Raw genomic sequence first — 24,161 nt, 5'->3', positions numbered from 1 at the left:
AACACAACCATTTTCCTATTTATGTGCTGTGATTTGTATAGTCACAGCGTGTACAAATAACAAGGTCATATGAGAGACAACCATCTTTTAACAGTATACATACTGGAAACTATATTCTCAGAAGGCGAAGCACTGCTACTTGGCGGAGTGATTAGCACAACTCCTCACCAGGGGGCTTCTCGGTTGCTGCGAGCAAATCACTCCGCCCAAGTAGCAGTGCTTCGCCTGTGACTATACAAATCACAACACATAAATAGGAAAATGTTTGCATTATTTGTCACTTATTGAGAGCAGTATGCTAGCTGGAACCATTCACTTCCAGTCTTTGTGCTAAGCTAAGCTAGCGGGGGCTGCGTCAGATACAGTTACAGCACGCACGGAGATGAGAAAGGTATGTAATGACTTATCTAACTCTGGGGGATATGGTGAATAAGCTAAATTCCCAAAATGTGGGCGTGTTCCTTTAAACTTACCCAGTAACCAATTACTTTTCTTAAAGACAGCGCCTCGTACGTGGATGCCACACGCTCCCCTACTGCAGAGGCACATGACGCCACCAAATTGTTCAGTGCCGAGCCCATCGGGGTCACAGACTGGGCAACCGGGATAAAAGGCTCGGAGGCGAAACACACAGCAGGATCACTGGAGATCTGTGATGGGACATTAAATCAATCATAACGAGATTTTCTGCCCCCCCCACATATTTTTAATATAACCCCACTTGTCTAACACTAACCTCTAGAATCAATATATCAATACATCCACTGTGCTTAATAAACTGACCTGAGCAGAGTGAAGTGTGCTGGAGGTCTTGGCCGTGTGCTCCACCAGGGAATGATCAGAAAGTCTCTTCAGGTAGGCCTTCACTGCTTGCTCATCTGGGTACGGAGAGGACTTCAACCCTGTGGCTTTACAGCTATCTGTCTCAATGGTGGTGGTCTCTGAGGCTTCAACACAAACCTCTCCATTAGTAACTGTACCACCAAGCCCACATGAGTCTTTCATGGCTGGTTCTCCAGGTTTTTGGCTAGATGCAAGGGAATGATGTTGGCACTCAGTGGCAGGTGTGCTTGAAGGTGGAGTTGTAGATGCAGGATTAGCACTGGAGGTTACAGATGATTCGGGAGAGTTCCTGCCTTGCTTACTCAATGACCCCTGATCTGGGTCAGACTTGGCCTCAGTGCTATCCACCTCAACACCAAGTGGACAATGATGGCCGTCTGAGATGATGACGTGGTCCTCCTTGTCCGTCATAGTGTAAAGCAGCTGATGGCAATGACCGCACTTGTCTACAAGGGGTTTCCGAGATTCCTGTGGAGACGGGGGACACCGCACTAGAGCCAGGCTATGAGAAGCTCCGCAGTCCACTTGCAGCACATGCTTTCCAGCCAGGCACTCCACCTTCTGGGGTTTCCAGACAGGAAAGGTTGACGTGTTCAACCCCAGCTGGCAACCGCTGCCCCAAGCCCAGACTTCATGCTTGGCTGAGAGTGCCAGTGTGTGCTGATCCCCACATGCCATTTCCAAGATCTTGACTGACTGAGAGGGCGTGGTCTCAGAGTCAACCACACCCACGGGAGTTGGGTTAGGAATGACAGACAGACCCAACAGGCCACACTGACCATGAGAGTTATCTCCCCACATATGCACACCTCCATCTTCCGTAACGACTCCACTGTGGGCAGAGCCGGCAGCCACAAAAACAACGCGCTGTTCGCTAAGCACCGCCTCCAAAACGGGTTCAGACGCCACAGATGTCGCTTGATTTTGTTTCCATGGCAGTTCCCCAAAGCTGTAGACCTGCCCCCCTATAAAAAATAGATAATCGTTTTATATTTAAATTGCAAAATACATACCAGAAGCAAATTAATATACAATAGCATAAACTTTAATTTAGGGGTATGTTTACAAACAATGAACTAAAAACATTTTCTTTCGGGTTTTTGAAAGGTTTCGCACACAGAAGAAAACATTTGAACCCAGAGATCAGATACATTTCAAAAAGATTAAGAAGCCAACCATTTTTGTGTTTTAACATTGTAAACAATAAGATCAGTAATGTGCATAAAGAAAGTAAGAATTATTATTATTATTATTATTTAACAAAGGGTTATAAAATATTAGTGCAGTATTGCACCTATTGGGTTACCTAATTTGCATGTGTATTAATAATTTGGGTAAATAATAAATACATTACCTTCTACAAGCAGAACACCATGTCGAGCCCCCAGGGCAGCCTGGATCACCGGCCGGGAGAGCAGCACCCGTTCTGGTGTGGTGCTGTAGGAATATCCCTTCCATGTATGAAGCAGACCCGTCTCCAAAGAACTGTCCTCCTCACCAGAACTGCACAATACACACACTCTTAGAGAAGTCATGAGACAACACAACTAAAAAGTACACAAACGCTACACTGTTTTTTAGATGCATAATTGTGTCTTCTGTCTGTATCACCTCTTTTGTTTTTCCATCTCTAAACGTTCTCCATTTCACAGCTGGTACATTTGGCACTATGTTTTCAATCTGCGAAAGACTGAAAGGAAGCACTTTCACACACTTAACAAAATCAAATATGAAAAGTATTTAATTTTAAACAAGAGACTGAAATTTCGGTCAAATCTTTTAATACGCTGTCCATTTCTGCATACCTATCTGTATAATGTCATGATTGTTTTTGATTCCACAATATTTGACAAGCAAATAACACTAAAGTGTAAACACACAGTGATCAGGGTCAAAGGTCACGTGAAGCTATGACGAAATCATCAAACAAGAACATTTTGAAAGATCTGGAAGACTTTATAAATACACACCAATGTATTTCAATAACATTAACTTTATTAATCTAATTCTGATTCAAATACCTGTTATATACAAAGCTGTCAATGCATTTTAAATGGTACATCAAAATGACATTCATCTAAACGTAAAGACATTACAAATGGTTTGTTATGAATCATTCTCAACTTGAATGAATAAATACGTGATCTTACATTGTCTGATCTGAAACAAAACTAAAGACCTAATAAGATCAGAGATGACAAATCACCTGAAGTTATCATGATCACCTCGACATGAATCATTTAAAAGAAGGGATCAATCAAATATACTCGCTTTACCACTTTAAGTTCACAATCATAATTCTAGGAGACAAAATAACACCCGTATGTCGTTTTCCTGTTAGCTCGTAACAGATTAAACAAATGATGCCTCATTCATTCTTACCCCAATATCTCGCAGACAGGTAACGTTAAAGAAACGCGTATACGTCAGTTTTTAAAACACTTGATCAGAGATATCAAATCAAGCGTTGATGATCACAGACAGTAGAGAGAAGCTCACGATGATGAGGATGATGATAATGATGGTAATCGAGAGTGTTGTTATGGTGTTGTGGTAAGCGCTTCAGGCGACGGAGACTCAAGAGGGACAAACCAGACGTGAATTTACGCCTTCGCGTTTCATATGCCGACAGGGAGAGGAGAGCTGAGCTGAGTTGTTTTGTTTTTATTTTTGGGCTAAATATATAAAGTCTAACTAACCATAAAATAGGGCATAGTAAGGATACAAAATAAATAAGCGTTATATTTTAGTTATAATAAATATGTAATTCGTTGTTGACGTCAAAATTGTACTGGTGCATAATGTAAACTCAGAACTATTTGTGTGTGTGGAAGTTTGTATCTTGTATTTTGTGTCTTTGTATGTGTGTTATTTTGTCATTGTGTGTGAGTGTTTGTCTTTTTGTAACTTTGTGTGTGTGCCTATTTGTATCTGTGTGTGTTTGCGTGTGTGTGTGTGTGTGTGTGTGTGTGTGTGTGTGTGTGTGTGTGTGTGTGTGTGTGTGTGTGTGTGTGTGTGTGTGTGTGTGTGTGTGTGTGTGTGTGTGTGTGTATGTTTATATCTGTTTTTAAGTGTGTATGTCTGTTTGTTTCTGCTTGTGAGTGTGTGTGTGTGTGTGTGTGTGTGTGTGTGTGTGTGTGTGCGTGCGTGCGTGCGTGCGTGCGTGCGTGCGTGTGTGTCTGTCTGCCTGTCTGTTTGTGTCTTTTTATGTTTTTTAGTCTCTCCCTCACACACATTCACCAGTCTTTCATCCTTTGCCTCTCTTTATTTCTCAGCCAATTGGGTGTTGGTTTGCAGAAGAATTCTGATTGGCCTGTGACCACACCAGTGCTAGCTGCAAGAAAGAGAGAGAGAAGGAGAGCTCTCAGAGTAATCATACAGAAGACCATACAGAGGAAGCAACTTGTCCCCGTGTGCATGCCGTCTGGCAAAATCAGCCTAAAGCAGGATGATGGCATGCTGGATAAAGGTGCAGTGATCGGGTCCAAATCACTGTCAAAATGTCTGGGTCACAGTGAGAGACTCATGCCGTGTCAACACTAGTTCCATCAAGGTCTATTAGAACCAGACAGCATGCAGAACCTCCGACATGCTGCCTCTGAGGCTTTCCAGCGTCTCGGTAAGTACATTGCACATTTTATCTCTTAATAATTGGACCGGATAGAAGCAAAAATATTTAATACGTGTAAATAACTTGTTTTTGTTGCATAGAATAGAGAACCTTTGATGTCAGCACAGCTGTATGATAAAATGTATTTTGCTTTAAATATAATGATCACATTTGCATTCTAAAAAAGCATAATTCATTCATATCAGATTGTATTTTGTGAATCTTTTTTTTGTTTAGCTTGTTATTTTTAAAATCTATATAGATCTGTAGTCAAGCATACAATACATTGCCTTTCCCTGTGACAACATTCCAGCCCTCACCCTGTTTGAAATTAGTTTTGATATGTCCTTATTATCACTGAACCAAACATCTCTAGACATCAATTGAAAAGGCCAAATCATCCAAAATTATACAACAGAAGTATCCACCTAGAATCCAACAAGTAAACAGGGAAGACAAATAGCCTGCATTAAAACAGGTGACTGCATGCAGCACTTTAACCTGTGAATACCAGAGTACAATATGACCTGCACAGCAGAGATGTTTTTCCTGATTTACTGCATGACACAAGTGAGATGGTGAGAGCGGTTTTGCTGTGATGGAGGAGAGAAGGACAGGTTTGTGCTGGTGAGCAAAAAATCTGATGGTTTCAGCATCCGTCTTTATTTTTCAAGAGGAAGTGGGGTGGATAGTTTTGTGTAAAAAATGTCCTGCCGTCTATTAGCCGATTTTTAAGAGAAATCGCTGGAAACAGAAAATGTTTATAGACTTTCTGATCAGAATTTTTGTGCATACAAAAGCATAAAGCATTAAAGATGGAATAAAAACAGAAATGTAAATGTATCAACTTAAATACATAAACAGAGAGTTTTGCTCATGAACATATGAAGAGTTTGGTTCCAAAATGCAATAAATCCATTTTAAAATTGTGTTTTCTATACCAAGAAATTAAACCACTATTTTCTGTTACAAACTTTCACATGGCATCTTTAGGTTATAATAACATAAAAATTTAAATCCATTATTTTATTTTTAAAGATTTATTATAAAAACTAAATATTTTATCTCTTGAATCAATATATAAATGTGCATTAATCTTTGCCATGTTATATTCATTTAGTTGACTAGTGGTATATACTGACAAAAAAATAAACATTAATGGCATTAATCAAAACACTTAGTTTGTCATATTAAGGACATTGTCATTGATGGTGTCGTCCTTGGGACGTTGTCGCTGAACTTTTTTTGATAGCAATCAGCTGTAAAATGTTTTGGTCCTGCTCGATTTTTGTTGACTTCCAGTTAAATAATGGAAAGTTTTTCACTAGATGAAAAGTCAATGACAGAAGCTTGATGCTGTCGTGTGAGAACAAGCAACAGCCGGCATTTTTCATTCGCCCGAGTGCCCGAGTGGCTTACATTTCTTCCCCACCACAGAAAACCACCACAGGTTTATCAATGCCATCAGAAGTATTATTTTGTTTGTTTGTTGATCAAGAAGTACAACGTAGATGAGGAAAACTAGGATTCCATGTGTATAAAACGTGCCACCTTTATTGTTTACAATGTGGAATGGTGCACTGTGATTTGTTGAGCTGATTTATTGTTATCAATAAGACAGGCGTTTATCGCATTTTGGGAAAAAGGAAGAAACGATGACAGAATAACACGGGAGATATCGGATGTTGCATAAAATGTACTTTTTAATACTGACCTGATATACAATACTGATTTTGGTGGTAACTAATACAAAAAAAGGTGTTTATCACGTTTTGGAACTCTTCAAAACAGTACTTAGGTTGCCTCAAACAAAATGTGTTTCAAAGATTTCATCCCAAATCTGGCAAACTTTGGCAAATTATCCAAATGAGTTATTCCTCAAAAGCACTCATTGTATCTGTTGTACTTTTTTTTTTAAAGTTGCATGAAATCAGCCAATCAGATTAGAGCATGCCAGATCAGACAAGCGCTTTCCAGGTTTTTGTGCATAAGTAGTGTCCAGTGCAAGCGAGAGACGGATGAAGGGAACTCCACTGCTTCACTTTCATTGGTAGTCGCTCCCGAAAGTTGCTTATAATTTGCATAAAGTTAAAGCTCACATAACACACACTGTTTCTGCTTATCTCATGTTAATCACCTATAGAGTAGTATTACATCCTTCATATATCCAAAGAGTCTTTATTGTTAAAAGATAAATCCGCTTTACCAAAACACAGACATTTGATGCAGTTTTACTTACCACCTGCGACTCATGACCAGTGTTGGACCGCCCCATTTCAATGAAATCCAGCATTAAAGGCGGAGTGCACAATGTTTGAATTGATATTTGAAATCACCTAAACAAACACGCCCCTACCCCAATAGAATCTGGACCTTCTTTTAAAAGATCCGTCCCACACATACGCAACCCCGGCAAGGATGTCGGTTAGTAGACACGCTCCTTACTGCTGATTGGCTACAAGTGTGTTTTGGTAGTCGGCCCGTCTCCTTTCCCAAAGCGTTTTTCAAACATTGTGCACTCTGCCTTTAAACCAGTCCTTCCAGAAAAACACATTTTTTTTGTGATTGTTGTGGGCAAAAATCCTTAATCTTGCGGCACCGTTTTCTTAAAAAATGCGATGGAATATGCAGGATATTTAAGCAATTTTTATGCGATGAAATTGCGGGAACTTCCAAAAATTGCGGGAACTTGCAAAAACTGCGGAAACTTGAAAAAACGGCGGGATCTTGCAAAAACAGTTTTCAGCTTTTGCAGCTTTCCAATCATGTTCCCGTCACATAATCACTTCACTTCATAACATTCCCATGGCAACAGGGGACATGGCTGTGCTTGTATGAGGTAAATGCAACATTTTCAACTTTCTGTTAAGTTACATGTGATTTTTGCTACGAAAATGATGGAATTATGTAATCATGCAAGCCCCGCATATTTTGCGCACAGAAATCTGCAATTTATGCTGTGAAAGTGCATAAATGAAAGTTAAATCATGCGATTGCATAATCACGTTTTTCTGGAGGGACTGATTAAACAAACACACATGCACAACTCCACTGCAACACCGGATAAACAAACTATATCCATTGTTTCCATAATGCTGGATTCTTTGGGAAGCTAAACGAGGTAAAATTTCTCTCACAAACAGCAATACACTTGTCTGGTGATGTTGTTTTTGTGTTAGCTCTTGGTTGATGTGTGCAGACGCTATTTCGGTTAAGGTGCCCATATAAGGACTTCCACTGTACTTCCTGCACTGAAATTGCCCATAAAAGAAATAAAGCAAGATTAGAGTATTTAAAACTTTTCAAAACTTGTATGAACCCTGGCGAAGTGCATTCGGCATTGAAATACTCTGTCATACGTCCAACTTCTTTTTGACGCTTAGCCTATGTTTAGCATGATGAATCCAACTCTTATACATTGTTAATAAGTCAGAATAGCTTTAACCCCCCACCCCCCTTAAACTTTTCGCAATTTTGTCACGTCACTCGACAAGCCCAATTCCTATCACCAACAGTCAATGTTCTTGTCGGCAAGCTTTCTTTGAAATGAATAAGAGCATGTCGCTCTCAAGCGTGCCGCAAAAGCCCTGAAAAGTGAAGCCAAAACGTCTCGATCGCCCCCAGTGACTGGTCCCAGTATAGGTCATAAACCCCGCCTCCCCATGTTATTCAATGGGACTTGAGACCAACTAATAAAATTAATTAAACTTCAATTATCTTTTTTCCGAACCTGGTTTCTGTCATTTATTGTAGTTTTTATCACACTGATGTAAATTCAAATGTTTGTTTTTAAAATAAATTTGTGTTTAGTTAGTTATTTAATGATATAAAAACGGTGGTGTCACGTCATGATTGACAGCTGTGATATCGTTTGATATGCGCATTCTGCGAGAGCGAGGGCTGGGTTTTGATTTCGCGGCTTCACTTCATGCTCACTACTGCGCATGACTGGTCCCGAAATCGCTACTGCGCAGACTCAAGACCCAAGATGTCAGCGCCATATCGGGACACTGGCGGCTTCACTTTTCACCAATGAAAGAGAGCGAACAGGCGTCGTCCATCTTTTTTTACAGTCTATGGTCGCTCTGCTAGTCGTTATGTTGCAGAATGACTCCAGAGTCAGTAAACGCTTTACATGAATACTTTTCTCCTGCTGATCGAATCACAGATCGGACTACACCACCCCTTTCAATACGATCACAATTTGCATCCGATCGACCTCAATCGTATCGATTAAGGTGTTTAAAGGACGGCTTTTTAGTACGATTGAGCATCAATACGATAATAAACACATTATTTGGTTGCATGTAAACGTATCTAGTGTTGCAGCATTTACAAAAGTCTCCGTTTACAAAGATAAAAAATTCCTTAGTATTTTGTTTTAAAATGCACTAATGTAAATAAAGGCTGAGACTAAAGTTGGCTTGGCTCGGTTATCTGGAGTGATTCATTTGAGTTGCTTGCACCTCATCCAACCAATCACTGTACTTGTCCACAACTTGAGTTATGGGTGGCTGGCAACACACTGAACATAATGTATACAGAGCTTGCTGAATACAAATCAGCAGCAACAGCACACTGAGTTACAGGAGGACAGACAGAATATGTGAGCTTTAAAAAAAGCAAAGAGAGAAAGAGAGCTGCTGGTGACAGAATGCAGCACAGTTTAAAGAGGATGCCAGGTGATGATGAAGGGTAGAAAGATCAGGGACTTCATAGATAAAGGAGAGATGCTTGTGCAAAGAGCGTAGAGATGAATGGAAAGATGAAAAGAGAAGGGGCAGCCCTGATGCATTTGTGCATGAGTTATTAGCACTTTGAGTCTCGCGCTCTGTCTCTCTCTCTCTCTCTCTCTTTCTCTCTCTCTCTCTCTCTTTATCTGCTCTGCTTCATAAATATCTTTGCAGTAGAGAGGCAGACAAGGGGAGGCATAACAGAGCACAGATCAACAGCAGAATGCAAACAGAGATTAAGCGCTCACAAAAGACCCTAGGAGATCTTTTCTCTTGCATGAGGCTCTTTAAAAGTATGTGATTGGCATTGTTACGATCATCCATTTTATTTGAGGCAACTGTGTACTTTTAGGTAATTCTTAAAAAAAATGAGATCAGTTTGTTGTTATCGTATCATCGTATGGTCATCATGATGTGACAATATAAAGGCCCTGTCCCAAATGGCGCACTTCATGTGGACTTTCTGTCTCGTGGCCTTAAATTGCGCACGCTCCCTAACGGTACATTCACACTGGGGGTGTAAGCGTTAACGCTTAAAGGACAAGTTCGGTATTTTACACTTAAAGCCCTGTTTTCAGATTGTTTATGATGAAATAGAACGGTTTTGACAGAAATTTCGACATATGCTGCTGCCCCGAGAATTTTGGGGGGTTTGTGTTTCACCTCCCACCTTTACAATGGCTCTATAGGTGTACTGGAACAATCCTTCCTAAAATGCATTAAACTTTCGCTTACAAAGACGTGAAACTCACCGAGTGGTCAGGGGTGTTCACTGGTATGCTCACACAAAAATCGCTGCAAAATACGCATTCCAACAGGTTTTATCGTAGTTTTTGCCAACTCCATTGACTTGTATTAGTTGTGCTGTGAGGTACGGTATTACTCCGCGCCGGGAACTTTGTTTCTATTCTTGCAATTGGCAATGGCGGATTAGCACTACCACCTGGGCTGGAGTGTCTATTATTCAAGCTCTAAGCCGAAGAATGTACGGGTGTGAGGCGTTTGGAAAAATAGGTCCACAAGTTTACAACGAATGCTAAAACAGCTGTTGGAAAGCATCTTTTGCAACGATTTTTGTGTGAGCATATCAGTGAACACCCCTGACCACTCGTTGAGTTTCAAGTCTTTGTAAACGAAAGTTTCATGAATTTTAGAAAGGATTGTTCCAGTGCACCATTAAACCCATTGTAGAGGTGTGAGGTGAAACACAAACAACCGAAAATTCTCAGGGCAGCCGCATATGTCGAAATTTCAGTCAAAACCATTCTATTTCACCATAAACAATCTGAAAACAGGGCTTTAAGTGGAAAATACCGAAGTTGTCCTTTAACGGAAGGCTTGTCTCAAGCGTGGCCAACAGCCAATCACTGTGGCCGCAACACAAGCTCCGGTCTTCCATAAACGTAATTGGCTGGCTCTGCCTAGGTTATTTGCATAACGTGATATAATTGGCTGACGCACGCGTTGCCGCTTGAAAAGTTGAGAAAGCACTGACGCGGCACCGACGGATCCACAATTCAGTTCGCCAACGCTTGACGTCACCCTTTAAAAGTGAATGGGAAGCGTCAACGCTTACGCCCCGTGTGAATGCGGCGTTAGTCTACGAGTCTATAGGGTGTCCCATCTGTCATTTATACTCTTCGAAGTGTGCTCATCAGCGCCCCCTTTGCCCCCTTGATGCGGTCTTCAGCGAAGCCCACACTGCAGCAGGCTTCGCGCACTTTACCAACCCAGAAGTCTTCGCGAAAGAGCAGTCAGACAATCAGACGACGGAAGAGAGGAGTTCACACTGATGGGCAACTTCTCTTCCCATTTCCGCCTTGACGCTCGAGTCTGTCCCAAAATACGACTCCGGTGCACCCACGTGGACTCGCATCAAGGGTCCCTAAAGTCTGCACTACATAATGACATCAAAGTGTGGACTCTTAAGAGGACCACAAGTCCGGAGTGTGCCATTTGGGACAGGGCCTCAAAAGGGACATATCATGAAAATATGACTTTTTTCTTAATTAAAGGGATAAATGAAAATTCTGTCATTATTTTACTCAGTCTTATGTTGTCACATCCCTCTAATACCTATGAATTTCTTTGTTCCGATGAACACGAAGGAAGATATTTTGAGAACTGTTTGTGATGTTCATGAGCCCCATTCACATCCATGGTATTTTTGGGAGTGAATGGAGCTCATGATCGGTTTGGTTACAAACATTCCTTAAAATATCTTCCTTCATGTTCATCAGAACAAAGAGATTTTATATAGGTTTGTAACAACATGAGAGTGAGTGCACTATTTAAAGGGAAAGACATGTCCAAAATCATAGTGTAATCATTCGATCCCATAATGCACCACAATTACGAGTGTACAACCCACAACGGCTAGCCGCGACTCATTTACTTTCAGGTTCATCATGCAAAATGAACTCGCGCGTCCCGACATAAGATGGCCCCTGCAGTGCTTCTGGAGCATTCAGTGTCCGAATTCACTTACTCATTTTCATTCACTCCTTTAAGTTGACTATAAAACCTCCTTAACCAGTTTTCAATTAAGACTGCTCATCTCTGGATGTCCTTTTTTGTGATGACCTCACTTCCTTTGTTTGGGACCATATTAATCTGATGGGGACAGAGCTGCTCTGAGTGGCACCTGCAGTGATGCCAAAAAGAGTTTTTAGTCATTTAGATCTGGAACAGTCCCAAAAGGAGACGCACAGACTTTTGGGTCAACTAGTAAGGCTTTGTACTTCCATCATCTTATGTGCTGGCTGTTAATGGAATCACATTACAGAGATTTGTTATAAGGAACAATATTTGCATTATTAGTCTCGCAGAAAACTGCCATCTAAGTGGGTTTTAAAAAGATGTGTTAAAGAGTGGTTGAGAAGTTCCTGACAGTGTATTTGACATGGTAAACTTGCTTGACAGATTTAGGGCAGTTTTACCCGTTACTGAAGTTCCTGCCATCACATCGGCTTTAAAACTTACAAAGATGTGCTTATTTGTAAAGTTCCTCTGTGTCTTCTGCATGAACAGTAGTTTATTTTAGTTTGGGTGACTGTCAGAACATATCTTCATATACATAGGCACTCTCTGGAATGCTCGATTCTAATTGGTCAATCCAAACTGTAACTATACTGGTGCTACTTCAAGAGATACTCCAGTCAAATATCAAAATGACCCCATGATTTACTCACCCTCAAGCAACCCGAGATACATATGTCTTTGCTAATGGGGAACGAATAGCATTGTCCGGTAACGTAACGTTCACGTAATGCAAAAGCTATTAAAATGTGCCCATATGGCTCTCTATTGGGGCTCGCTGCATTTCCATTTTTCACCACAAATTTACATAGGGAAAATGTGGGGCGCTGTGAAGCTCAGGAGTGCAGAGGCACCATCAGCCCCTCTCAGCTCGATGATTACATACAGTAGCTAACTGAGCAGTGTGCTCAATTTCCAAATATGTTTATCTTACTTTACGAATTCAAATAGTCTAGAAACTCTGAAAATGTTTTTGAAAAATATTAGACACATCTACGAGTTAACAGTATTTAAGGGTGATTTCCTGGACAAGGATTATCTTAAGCCAGGACTAGGCCTTAGTTTAATTAGGAAATAAACTAGTTTGTAAAAACATGCCTTACTTAAAACATTACCTGTGTGCATTTTGAGGCAAAATAAAGGGCACTGATGTATTTTAAGATTGTCCAAATTGTTTTCAGTTTGGACAGCTCTTAAATTTATTTTAGTCTAAGACTAGTCTAATCCCTGTCCGGGAAACCGCCCCATAGAGTTCATTGTTTTCAACCAATGAATATTTTGATGGGGCACTGCCCCACTTGTCCATACAGACAGGCCATGCCTGGATCAGGGAACAACTTTTGACTTTAAACCCCCCAAAAGTACATTAATCCATCACAGAGGTAATACTCACAGCTCCAAGGGGTTAATTAACCCTAATAAGACCCTTGGGGTCAAATCTACCCCCAGGCCACTTTTCTTTAGTTTAAAAACATGGTTCCCTTCATCTCAGTGGAATAAGATTTTGTGACTTTTCCAGATTATCTGTCAAGATTCATATAAAAAAACTGGGCTTGATTCGGTCGTTCTAAAGAGGCGTAAAAAAATTCACTTAATTTGTCCATTTGGGGGTAAAAATTACCTCAATTGAAATGAATGGGAAATGCAAAAAAAAAATCATTTTTTCTTTTTATTTGTCAAAAAAAATCAATGCATCCAGAATAAATCTGAAAATTTGAACACAGAAAGGTAGGCCTGGTACTAGAGCACAAATTTTACATAGAAAATACATGCTCAATCACACACACACACACAAACAGACACACACAAACACACAAAGGTATGACTGCCACAGAGAGCATTTCTTATAGAATTTGGCAAAAAACAGCCACAGATGCAAAACAAAGATGTAAAATACTCACACAGGTGTGCGCACACACATACACACACACACATGCGCACATAAACACACACACACACACACACACACACACACACACACACACACACACACACAAACACACACACACGCACCAACATACACAAAGACACAGTAAATCTTACACACACATAAAGACACACACACACAAACACACACACACACACACACACACACACACACACACACACACACAGAAAGACAAAGTCACACACACCCACACACGCAAACACACACACGGACACATGCTTACATTCAGTCAAATTTCTGTGGCATTTTGTAAAAACAGACATTTCAAAATGCATCAAAAACTAGAAAAAATTCTACTATTTGAAATAATATTTATTTTTAATGTCCTTTCTAATGTTTATATAAACATAAATTCACAAAATGTATCAATAAAGTACTGATGTTGAGCAGTTTGCCACATTCAGTGAAATGAATGGGTCTCTATGGGCCTCTGCTGGTCGAAGTGATTTATTTCCTAAACTGTAACCATAAAACTGTTTTTTTTTTTCTAAACACCAAATGGCTGAATGCAATACATAACATCTAGATCAATATCTAAAAACAATTTAAATCAAATTTAGATCATAATTTATGTGAATTTTTCATAAAAATGTGAACATTTTCAGGCAAGCTAATGTTGTAGTTGAGTAATTGAGTGGTAAACGGGTATAAAAGTACTTCATATTTCCCAAAACACAGCATTAATGTATAGATGGGAAGTAAATGAAAAAAGTGATATATTATTTGTATCATTAAAAATGTATATATTTTTGTAATCACTCTTTTAATCTCTGGAGTCATTTTTACCCCCAAGGGACGTATAGAGGAAAATAGGGTCTTATGATGGTTAAGGTCTTCTGCAGGTAATCGGTACGATTTTGTAATTAAAATATCCATATTTCAAACTTTATAAACTGTAATAACCAGCTTCCAGTTAAGACGCCATCTTGGACTCACGGTGCAATTCACAGGACAGTTTTAGCATAGTGAGCATAAACGTTCGTTGCGTTAGGTACGTTACCAAAAGAGAGTTAAGATAATGGATATATGCATTAAGTAAAATATAATGCACTGTTAGTCGCTTTTGGATAAGTGCAACACTGTAAATATAAATTGACTCTAAATAGACTCTCTCTGTATTTTCTGTTTGTTTTCTTTCTCTCTAGTCCTGTTCAGCATTGTTTTTGTTGTTGAAATGTAAATAAAGTGTGAAGGGTAAATCTCATACCCCCTGTACTCAAGCACCTGCTCCCGTTCTCCTCTCCTGTCAGAAGCTTTAACACGGAGCGTGACTCACCCACCTCATCACACCACTCACAGGCACACACAAACATACAAGATGAAGCAATTTTTGTGAAAACCACTGGTTTTTACACTAAAATGAAAATGTATAATACGCTATCTTTTCAAATATTGGAAGCATTTAAGTCCTTATGTCAGTGTTTGACATTTTATTTGTAATGTTTTACAAACACAATTTTTTTCTTAATCCATAGGCAGATTTTTTTGGTTGTTTTAAGCACAAAATAATGTCAAACGTATTTTAAAATGCATCGTAATTTAAGCATTTTTTGATATTTGTACTAAAAACAAGAAATAAATACTAAGTAAGCAAATCATTTTTTGCAGTGCAACTTCTTATGTGTCCTATTCAAAGTTTCATCCCACTGTATGGGATGCCTGCCTGATGTTTTTTGTTATTTGTCAGTCAAACACAAACCACATCATTTTGCATAATTGTCTTTATTATGGTTTGCATTCATTTTTCCTCATCAAACATTTAATCAAACCATTCCAACCATTAATCATTTACATAAAGACTGCAGGGTCTACTGCATCCACTATACACAATACTGTTATGTGTTATTTATGATCCATCTAAACTGCTCTTTTGGTGTTTTTCAGGGTTAAAGCAAAGACATCTGGGATATGAAGAGGTAAGAACATATACATGGCATTATACAGCATATTATGAGCACAAGCAAACATCTCTCCACCCTCAAAATGAGGACAGAGAGAAAAAAGAGAGAAAATAACCAATAGAATGAGATTCGATGCAGCATTGCCCTCTGCTGGAGAAAAGAAAGAAATTTCATTACTATAAACATTACATTTTAATGGAAAAAGTGTTCAGACACATCAGATACCACAAATGGTACTGCAGACCATTGCACTTGTAAAACAGAAGTTATGGGTATCCCACGCACTGCACATCCTAAAATCACATTAGGTTACAGTTGTGGCCTAATGGTTAAAGAGTAGGTAGCTGGTTCAAGTCTCATGACTGGCAAATACACAGAAAATACAAACGTAACCTTTCGTATCCAAATATTTTGGGGTAACCATACATTAAGTTACGTGAATGTAAATGCATTTAGCAGGTATTATGCATTTAAGGCATACTTTTTATCAATTCCTTACGGATTAAAACACATGCCTGTGTTATTAGCCCCATGCATGAACTTGGCTTCTTATTGCTTGTGTAATAGTGATGTCTGAGTCCTCATTCCATATGTCAGCACAACATAAAATCCTATTTACATTTCGAGAAGAAAAGGCATCCATCTGAGATCCATCAAAGCCTACCCTAAATTTCCCTCAGTCTGATATTTTTATAAAATCAACAGTTCTTTATAAAGCAACTGCCGCTAGACACTGATTTGGGTTTTCTTCCACACACACATGCATACATGTACTGTAAATTCCTCTTATTTCTCTCACACTATCATTGGCTATCGCTGTCTATCCCATCATCCTGTGCTTTTTCTTGCAGTTGAATAGATCCATTTGTTCTCTTTTGCAAATATAACTTGGCTGTTTGTGTTCAGATGGGAGATGGAGTCATAAGACCAGGCTTTAGACACACACACACACACACACACACACACATTTTCCCATGCAAGTCATATGAGTTATATGGCTAATTACAGACTGAGGGACAGTGAGGGTGAAGATTCAGAGATGGAGGATTTCCTATGGAGATTTAGGGTCTGGGGGTCCGTGTGTTTCAGCAAATGTTGTTGGTGTTGTGGAGATAAAACAGACAGAAGGAAAAACAGAGAGGAAGTGTTTGAGATGAGAGTAGAAGAGATGGGAACACAGGAGACCCCGTCAAAAACATGGAGCGTTTCCTCCCTCCCAGTTAATGAGGTCAGTGTGTATAAGAGAGAGATAGGCCTATAATGTTTTGTATTTTGATTTTAAGAAATCATTATGTTAAAATGATAGTTTCTGGTTTTAGATTATCTGTATTGTGTTTTCTGACAAACATATGGCATCTAGTGTTGGTTGTTATGTCATTGAGGGAAATGTTTTGTATTTAATCATAATAATAGTTAGAGTTGGGAAATATTGACGGAAATTCATATCTCGGAAATTTGGATATGAAAGGCGACATGCGATAAATATCTGGTTGTTTTCTACAGTGTAAAATGTTTACATAGGGCTGTCACGGTTATGAAATTTGGCTAATGGTTAATTGCCTAATAAATTGTAGCAATTAATTGTCTGTTTTAGGGCTTTGGCGATTATGACGATTATTTGTCTTATTTTATTGCTTTGACATATAATTCTTATACATTTTTTTTATTTGTTTATTAAATAATTTTCACATATTGTTGTGATTATGTAAATTAAATCTTTTGCAAGGTTTGCCTGGCAGTAAATATTAATACATATAACGCATAATTTAAAAGTAATCTGATACGTCTCGTTTATACAGGCGCTGCAGCTCCCCCTTGTGTTTTTAGAGAGATGTGCAATCATTGCGGTGATCTGAAATCATCACGATGAGGTCAAACAATCGCGATGAGATGATTATTTAATCATTGTGACAGCCCTATGTTTACATGCAAGTGAGATGTCCCAAATACCTTTAAGGTGGATTGTTTAACTTTTAGAAGAATCTCTTGACAGAAATGCAATATAATCTACATAACTTTATCATCAGTGGTGTATAAAGACCTCACATAATGAACTGTATTGTTTTTATTACCTTAGAATGAGCCGTTTATATCTACACACACGGCGGGACCCCTTACATGGAAGTCACCGTCATATTTCTACAGTAGCCTCAATAGGCTTTATGCCCAGCTGCACTACTTCCTGAACTTCAGCCAGCTCCTTGTTTCCTGTCTGCCATTATTGGACAAACTGATTATTCCAGGTGTGTCTGACCTCAGTAGTCACAAACAAACTGATTAATCCAGGTGTGCCTGACCTCAGTAGTCACAACAACAATAATCAGACACACCTGGATTAATCAGTTTGTCCAATAATAGTTGACAGGAAACAAGGAGCTGTCTAAAGTTAAGGAAGTAGTGCAGCTGGGCATAAAGCCTATTGGAAAAAAATGTGTCACTATACGTAGATGATGATGTGTTTGTCCTGTGGCGGCTACCGTAGCTTCTATCAGTGTTGCCAGGTTTGCGGTTTTCCCGCACAATTAGGCTATTTGAAAATACAGTTGGAGGCGCGGGTTTGCGTTTTTTTTGGGCTAGTTTTATAATGTGCTGCGGCCGCGAAAATGTTTATCTGTAGACTTATAAAATAAACGTTCTTTATTTTATTCAAGTGCATTAATCCCATAAGCGATACCTGTCAATGCAACCTGACAAACACATTTTCGGATATTTTAGAAAATGTTTTAGATCTTTCAGTTGATTAAATATAATGTTACGGGGTCCACGACCTTCAAGTCCAAAAAAAGTGCGTCCATCCTTCACAAATTAAATCCAAACGGCTCCAGGATGATAAACAAAGGTCTACTGAAGGTAATCCGCGCGGTGTTGTTGTAGAAATATCCATATTTAAAACTTGATTAACGAAAATAAATACCTTCCGTAGCGCCGCCATCTTAGACTCCTCTGTATTTAGAAGAGAGTATTAGCGTAGTGTATGCACTTTTCTTAGTGACGTATGACAAATTCGGTGGGCGGGGGCACAGAGCAGCAGCAGAGTAGCCTCTGTAGGCTGCGTAAGCTCTCATCCTGAATGCGGACGCGACTAAGATGGCGGCGCTACCGGAAGGTAGTTATTTTAGTTTATAAAGTTTTAAATATGGATATTTCTACAACAACACCGCGCGGATTACCCGCAGAAGACCTTTGTTTATCATCCTGCAGCCGTTTGGATTTATTTTGTGAAGGATGGACACACTTTTTTGGACTTGAAGGTCGTGGACCCCGTAAAATTACATTTAATCAACTGAAAGATCTAAAACATTTTCTAAAATATCCGAAAATGTGTTTGTCCAACACATCCTCATCCCATGGCGTCAATATTTGACGCCACTTGACCATGCGTCAATATGTTACGCGGAGGGTATACCCTTCGCGTCATTTTTTGACGAACTGGGGACTTCAATACTATTAGGTACGCGAAATTAAACAGTTGTCGCCTGACATTGGGGTTAGGGATAGGTTTGGGTAGGGATGTCATTATGTAAATCTAACCCTAAACCGACGCGAAAATGGTAAGAAAATGGTACGAAAATAGGAAAGAGAATGCAACGGACTCAATAGTATTGAAGTCCCCAGTTCGTCAAAAAATGACGCGAAGGGTATACCCTCCGCGTAACATATTGACGCATGGTCAAGTGGCGTCAAATATTGACGCCATGGGGTGAGGATGGGCTGGTTTGTCTGAAAAACGATGGACATATGCAACTCGGACAGCTTGGGGGTGAGTAAATCATGGGTTTAATATCATTTTTGGTCGAACTATCCCTTTAAGTTGTCTTTGGCCTGGAAATTTTTCTTGGACCTGGCAACCCTGTTCTCTATGCATTTCGAAAGGGAGGGGTGAGCTGTGGACTGAGCCGTTGGTTGCAATTCACAGTCTCACCACTAGATGACACAAAACAAAAAACACAGTGGACCTTTAAAACAGTTTATGATGAAATCTTCAAAGACAGGTGTTTCCTCCGTTTGTAAATATCGAGCTGCACAACATCTGATCTTAGTGTATATTTCTGTCAGAGCTTCTTTTGCAAAGAAAGAAGGTCAGACCATACCAATATAGGGCACACTTATGTAAGGGCGGGCCCCCACTATTTAAACTGCGCCCGGGGGCGTTTAATCCCCAAAACCTGATTCGTTTTACTAGTGTGATCCAAGTGAACTGCGCTCGAGTCCACCTCTGCAAGCCGGCCAGGGCGTGATTAACCAAACCGTGCATGGGCACGGTACAGAGCGAATATAATAGTCAAACAATTCAGGCTTTGGGGGTTAAAAGCACTTGAGCGTGCTTTGGTTGGGATCATGTGAGCACGCCCTATGGTATTGTCTCATCCTATATCCCGCTGGAAAAAATACTGTTTAGTTACTAATAGTGCTGCACAATTAATCGCATCGCAATCGCAATCGCAATGTCAGCCTGTGCAATTATATGACAGCAAAACGTTGCAATTATATTAAATAAATAAATGTGTGGACTTGTTAACACAAACCTTCTGATAACAGTTTGAAAATTTTCCTTGCTGTTTAAAAAAGAAAGAAAAACTAACAAAAAAGGCAGTGCATGTGTGGCATGCACGTGTGTGGTGTGCGTCGTCACTTGTGTGTGCGCAGCGTAGAAATACCAGAGCTAAGATGGATGCAGAGGAGGTTGACAGTGATCTGGTAGCTAAAAAAAAACTCTATGTCTGTTGTATGGCGGTATTTTGGATTTAAGATTACTGACACTAGTTTTACAAATACACATTTTAGCATTATACTAAACTGTGTGTGTATTTTCCTTAAAACCCATCAAGTTGACTCATGATACCATTTATTATAATCGCAACCGCACATCGCAATATTACCACGAATAACCGCAATGGGAAAAATTACCCAAATCGTGCAGCCCTAGTTACTAACTACAGGAAAATACTGTACAGCTCTTTAGTGGATTTTGCCTTTGTTTTTTATAAAGACTTGGCATCAGAATATCTAAGGTTAACATAAAAAATTTATATTGTACTTTACTACTATTATGGTAAATTGTAGTTAAATTCCTAGATACTAAAGTGTTTAAAATCTTACCATGATAAATATCAAAGTTAAAGGGGACATTTCACAAGACTTTTTTCACAAGAGTACATATCTGAAGATTTAGCTCAAAATACCAGATAGATAATTTATTATAGCATGTTAAAATGGACACTTTGTAGGTGTGAGCAAGAATGTGTCCTTTTAAATGCAAAAGTAGTTGATCTCTGTACTAAATGACAGTGCAGTGATTGGATAGTGGAGATTAAGGGGCGGTATTATCCCCTTTTGACATCACAAGGGGAGCCAAATTTCAATGACCTATTTTTTCACATGCTTACAGAGAATGGTTTACTAAAACAAAGTTATTGGGTTGTTCATTTTCTAGATTGATAGAAGCACTGGGGACCCAAGTATAGCACTTAAACATGGACAAAGTCAGACTTTAACTACAGTGCTGTTTACTAAAATAATTTAGTAACTACTAGAATATACTATAGCACACTACAATTTACTGTAGTAAATGCTTAAGTATATTTGCTAAATATTTATAGAAATATGAATATAATTCATTCTGCCATGCTTTAAAAATATTTAGCTGATCTGGGTGTCGCATAAATGTAACCCAGTCTGTGAAAACCCATCCATATTGACTGAAGTCATGTCAAACATTGAAAACTAATGTGAAATCAATGATTAAAATTAAACTTTTATGCTCCAAATCTCATCTTTAGATTGAGACTCTGGTCTGGATTTCACAGATAGTGTCGCATACAACTTCATAATCATATTATGTGAAAATGACATCAAAATGTAAAAGTTTAGGAGTTGATACATCCCATTAAAGATCTGTGAGGTGTGTCGTCGTGTGTATAACTTTAAAATGCAAAGCTGATATAAACAGGTGCTGGATACAGTCCTTTTGGACATTGTTAGGTGTAATAATATCCCATGGCGTTTCTCTCCCTGTCATTCTAGCTGGGTGAACTGGACGGGGTGGAGAAACCACAGGCGCACTGGTTTCACACGCTACAGGTGCGCCGGCTCAGGGTTCAGAGAGGCCGCAGTAACAGCGATCCTTTAGGAGGAAAGAGCTTTCAACAGGAGTTTCAGTGGGTGAGAGAGTACACAAAGCTGATTGTGTTGCATTGTTACGTGTTATGCAATGCAACATGTCAAGTTACCTTTACACAGAAACAGTAATCACATTCTTGTGCACAAGCAACAGATAGACAAACAGCAGTTGTCATGACCACAACAATTTGTTTGGGAATGCATTACCCCAATGCAGTCCATAGTTTAGCAGCATAGAAATAACAATGTGTGTTTAATTCACAGAAAACAGGCCTGGAGTTTGGAAACGCAACATCTTACCTTAACCTTGAGAAACTTGGAGAGGGCACATATGCTACAGTATACAAAGGAATTAGCAGGTTAGTAGTCAAATACATGTTATGTAAATGCAATATACAAACACGATTATCAAGCACATATTATTTAGTTCTTTAAGCAATTTAAGAGATTTATTTCAGTACCTTGTGGCCTTGTACAATAGACACCAAACGATTCTTTTCATTGCATCCCTGAGGGCATCTTGTGCTCTTCTTAGGCAGCTTGTTTTACACATACTGTATTCATTTATAAGGTCATCCTGCAACATATTGATACATGCTTGAGGCTTGTTAGGCGTTGTACAACAACAATGCTTTCAAATAGCAACTGCTTGCATGTTGCTTTCAAAGAAAACTTTTACATCTAGCTTAATGGTTGCTTATTTCGTGTTTAAATGAACATTGTGTAATCACTTACAGATTGTTTAGAGTAGAACGTTTTTATTTTATCTGAATGGCACCATTAAAGGTGCAGTGTGTATTTTTTAGAAAGATCTCTTGACAGAAATGCAAAATAATATACAAGACTATATTATCAGGGGTGTATAAGGGTGATTCTCACGAAAATGATTTTAGCTATAAAATGTGTAATATAGTAATATTAAAAAGCATCAGAATTAACACAATACTGTGTTCTACCTTGCACAATGTGTGATTTCAACATAAGAATTTATAATTTGTCTATTTTATCTCATTTTCTGCTGAAATTCTCATTACCGCAATGTGTCCGGCTGTGTTCGAACATGCGTTATGTTGTAATTTAATCAAATTAACACAAAAATATTTAGAAAAAAAATAAATGGATGTTTTGCTAGACTACTTTAGATGACAGAAAAAATATTTACTGAATATTCATGTATAATAATAATGAAGAAAAATTAGGAAAATGATGTGTCCATGCCTGATGTTCTCATCCTCCGCAACACGTTTTGAGAACAGTTTAAGCACACATACAGAATTGTAATAAAGTTTGATTCTGAGTGACCAAGCACATGGACCAGTTACTTCAAGATGGCTACCAGGTAAGATAATTTTTTTACAGTTAATTTGAAATATTGTCTTGTCAGAATGCTTACACGACATTTTGATTATCATTACCGCAACAGATGCTTATTAAATGTTAATTTAATTAATAGAAGCATAATACTTTGATTTTAAATGCATGTGCAGAATCTCCAAATTATGTTCTTTCAGGTTTGTCATGTCATTTTGAAAATATGTCAGTGTTGATGTTTTCTGACTGTTGCGGTAATGAGATTTTTTAGGACTAATTTTTTAAACTATGTTACAAAAAGTGTTAAATGATAAATAAAAGTGTTTAAATTAATGTAAATGTAAGCAATTTTTACATTTTCATGCTTGACATTTTTAAAACCAAGTTTTCGTGAGAATCACCCATAAAGACATTTCATAATGAACCGTTATGTTTTTATTACCTTAGAATGAGACGTTCTTATCTACATACACAAAGGGTCCCCTTACATGGAAGTCGCCATTTTGTGCCGTCATGTTTTTTACAGAAGCTCTAAACAGGCATACTTTTTTACTAAGTTATCTTCAACGGTGATATGTTGGTCCTGTGGCGGCTACCGTAGCTTTTCTATGCATTTCAAAAGCGAAGGGTGAGCTGCAAATTGAGTTGTTGGTTGCAATTTGCAACCTCACCACTAGATGCCACTAAAATTTGCACACTGCACCTTTAACAGCATTCTGGGGTTAAGTGCCTTGGTCAAGGTCTCGTATATTTCTTGGACATGTCAACAGTCTGAGCCCTTACTTAAAAATAGCCTATAGCCTTTTATTTACAGCACAGCCGGGAAGTGTGATTTACTAAAAATTATTACTAGACTATGTATTATTATGTACTGTAGTATTAATATTAATTGGTAGCATTATGGGGACGTTCTCATTCTAGAGGGAATTTGTGGGACAAAATTTGTATTCACCCCTGCACTCAAGAAGATGCAAAACCAATTTTTTCTCTGTTTTCCAAAAAAAAAGTAAAGTATTGACTTTTTCTCGCCAGCATTTTTTTTAAGTTGCCAGCCACCACCAGCATTTATTCTTCTTATTTTTTTGATTTTCACGAAAGTTTCATGCCTTTCAGAAATGTTATAAACTTTATGGCGCTAGCACTTTTAGCATAGCTTA

General features: G+C 38.8%; 2 protein-coding genes across 8 annotated transcripts in view; one reads left to right on the top strand and one right to left on the bottom strand.

Moving 5' to 3' along the window:
• Positions 1-3,411, bottom strand: part of als2b (alsin Rho guanine nucleotide exchange factor ALS2 b) — a 32,442-nt gene extending 29,031 nt beyond the window's left edge. For all 6 annotated transcript variants that reach the window (XM_073815349.1, XM_073815351.1, XM_073815350.1 and 3 more), the window contains exons 1-5: positions 3,226-3,411; positions 2,455-2,533; positions 2,198-2,346; positions 784-1,808; positions 474-650 (exon numbers count right to left, since the gene is read on the bottom strand). In XM_073815349.1, coding sequence (XP_073671450.1) covers positions 474-650; positions 784-1,808; positions 2,198-2,346; positions 2,455-2,471 — 1,368 coding nt within the window. In that variant the 5' untranslated portion in view covers positions 2,472-2,533; positions 3,226-3,411. The remainder of the gene's footprint in view (positions 1-473; positions 651-783; positions 1,809-2,197; positions 2,347-2,454; positions 2,534-3,225) is intronic.
• Positions 3,412-4,110: 699 nt separating this feature from the next.
• Positions 4,111-24,161, top strand: part of cdk15 (cyclin-dependent kinase 15) — a 32,680-nt gene continuing 12,629 nt past the window's right edge. The window contains exons 1-4 of one of the 2 annotated variants that reach the window (XM_065293667.2): positions 4,111-4,462; positions 15,557-15,588; positions 21,598-21,735; positions 21,958-22,052. In XM_065293667.2, coding sequence (XP_065149739.1) covers positions 4,417-4,462; positions 15,557-15,588; positions 21,598-21,735; positions 21,958-22,052 — 311 coding nt within the window. In that variant the 5' untranslated portion in view covers positions 4,111-4,416. Of the gene's footprint in view, positions 4,463-15,556; positions 15,589-16,552; positions 16,802-21,597; positions 21,736-21,957; positions 22,053-24,161 lie in introns of those variants that run through there. The other variant, XM_065293666.2, reaches the window with a different exon arrangement.

Source organism: Paramisgurnus dabryanus, chromosome 7 (genome assembly GCF_030506205.2).
Source record: "Paramisgurnus dabryanus chromosome 7, PD_genome_1.1, whole genome shotgun sequence".
In the NCBI taxonomy this organism is placed as follows: Eukaryota; Metazoa; Chordata; class Actinopteri; order Cypriniformes; family Cobitidae; genus Paramisgurnus; species Paramisgurnus dabryanus.
The sequence above is the reverse complement of the archived record's forward strand: the minus strand, read 5'-3'. Positions and strand labels throughout refer to the sequence as shown.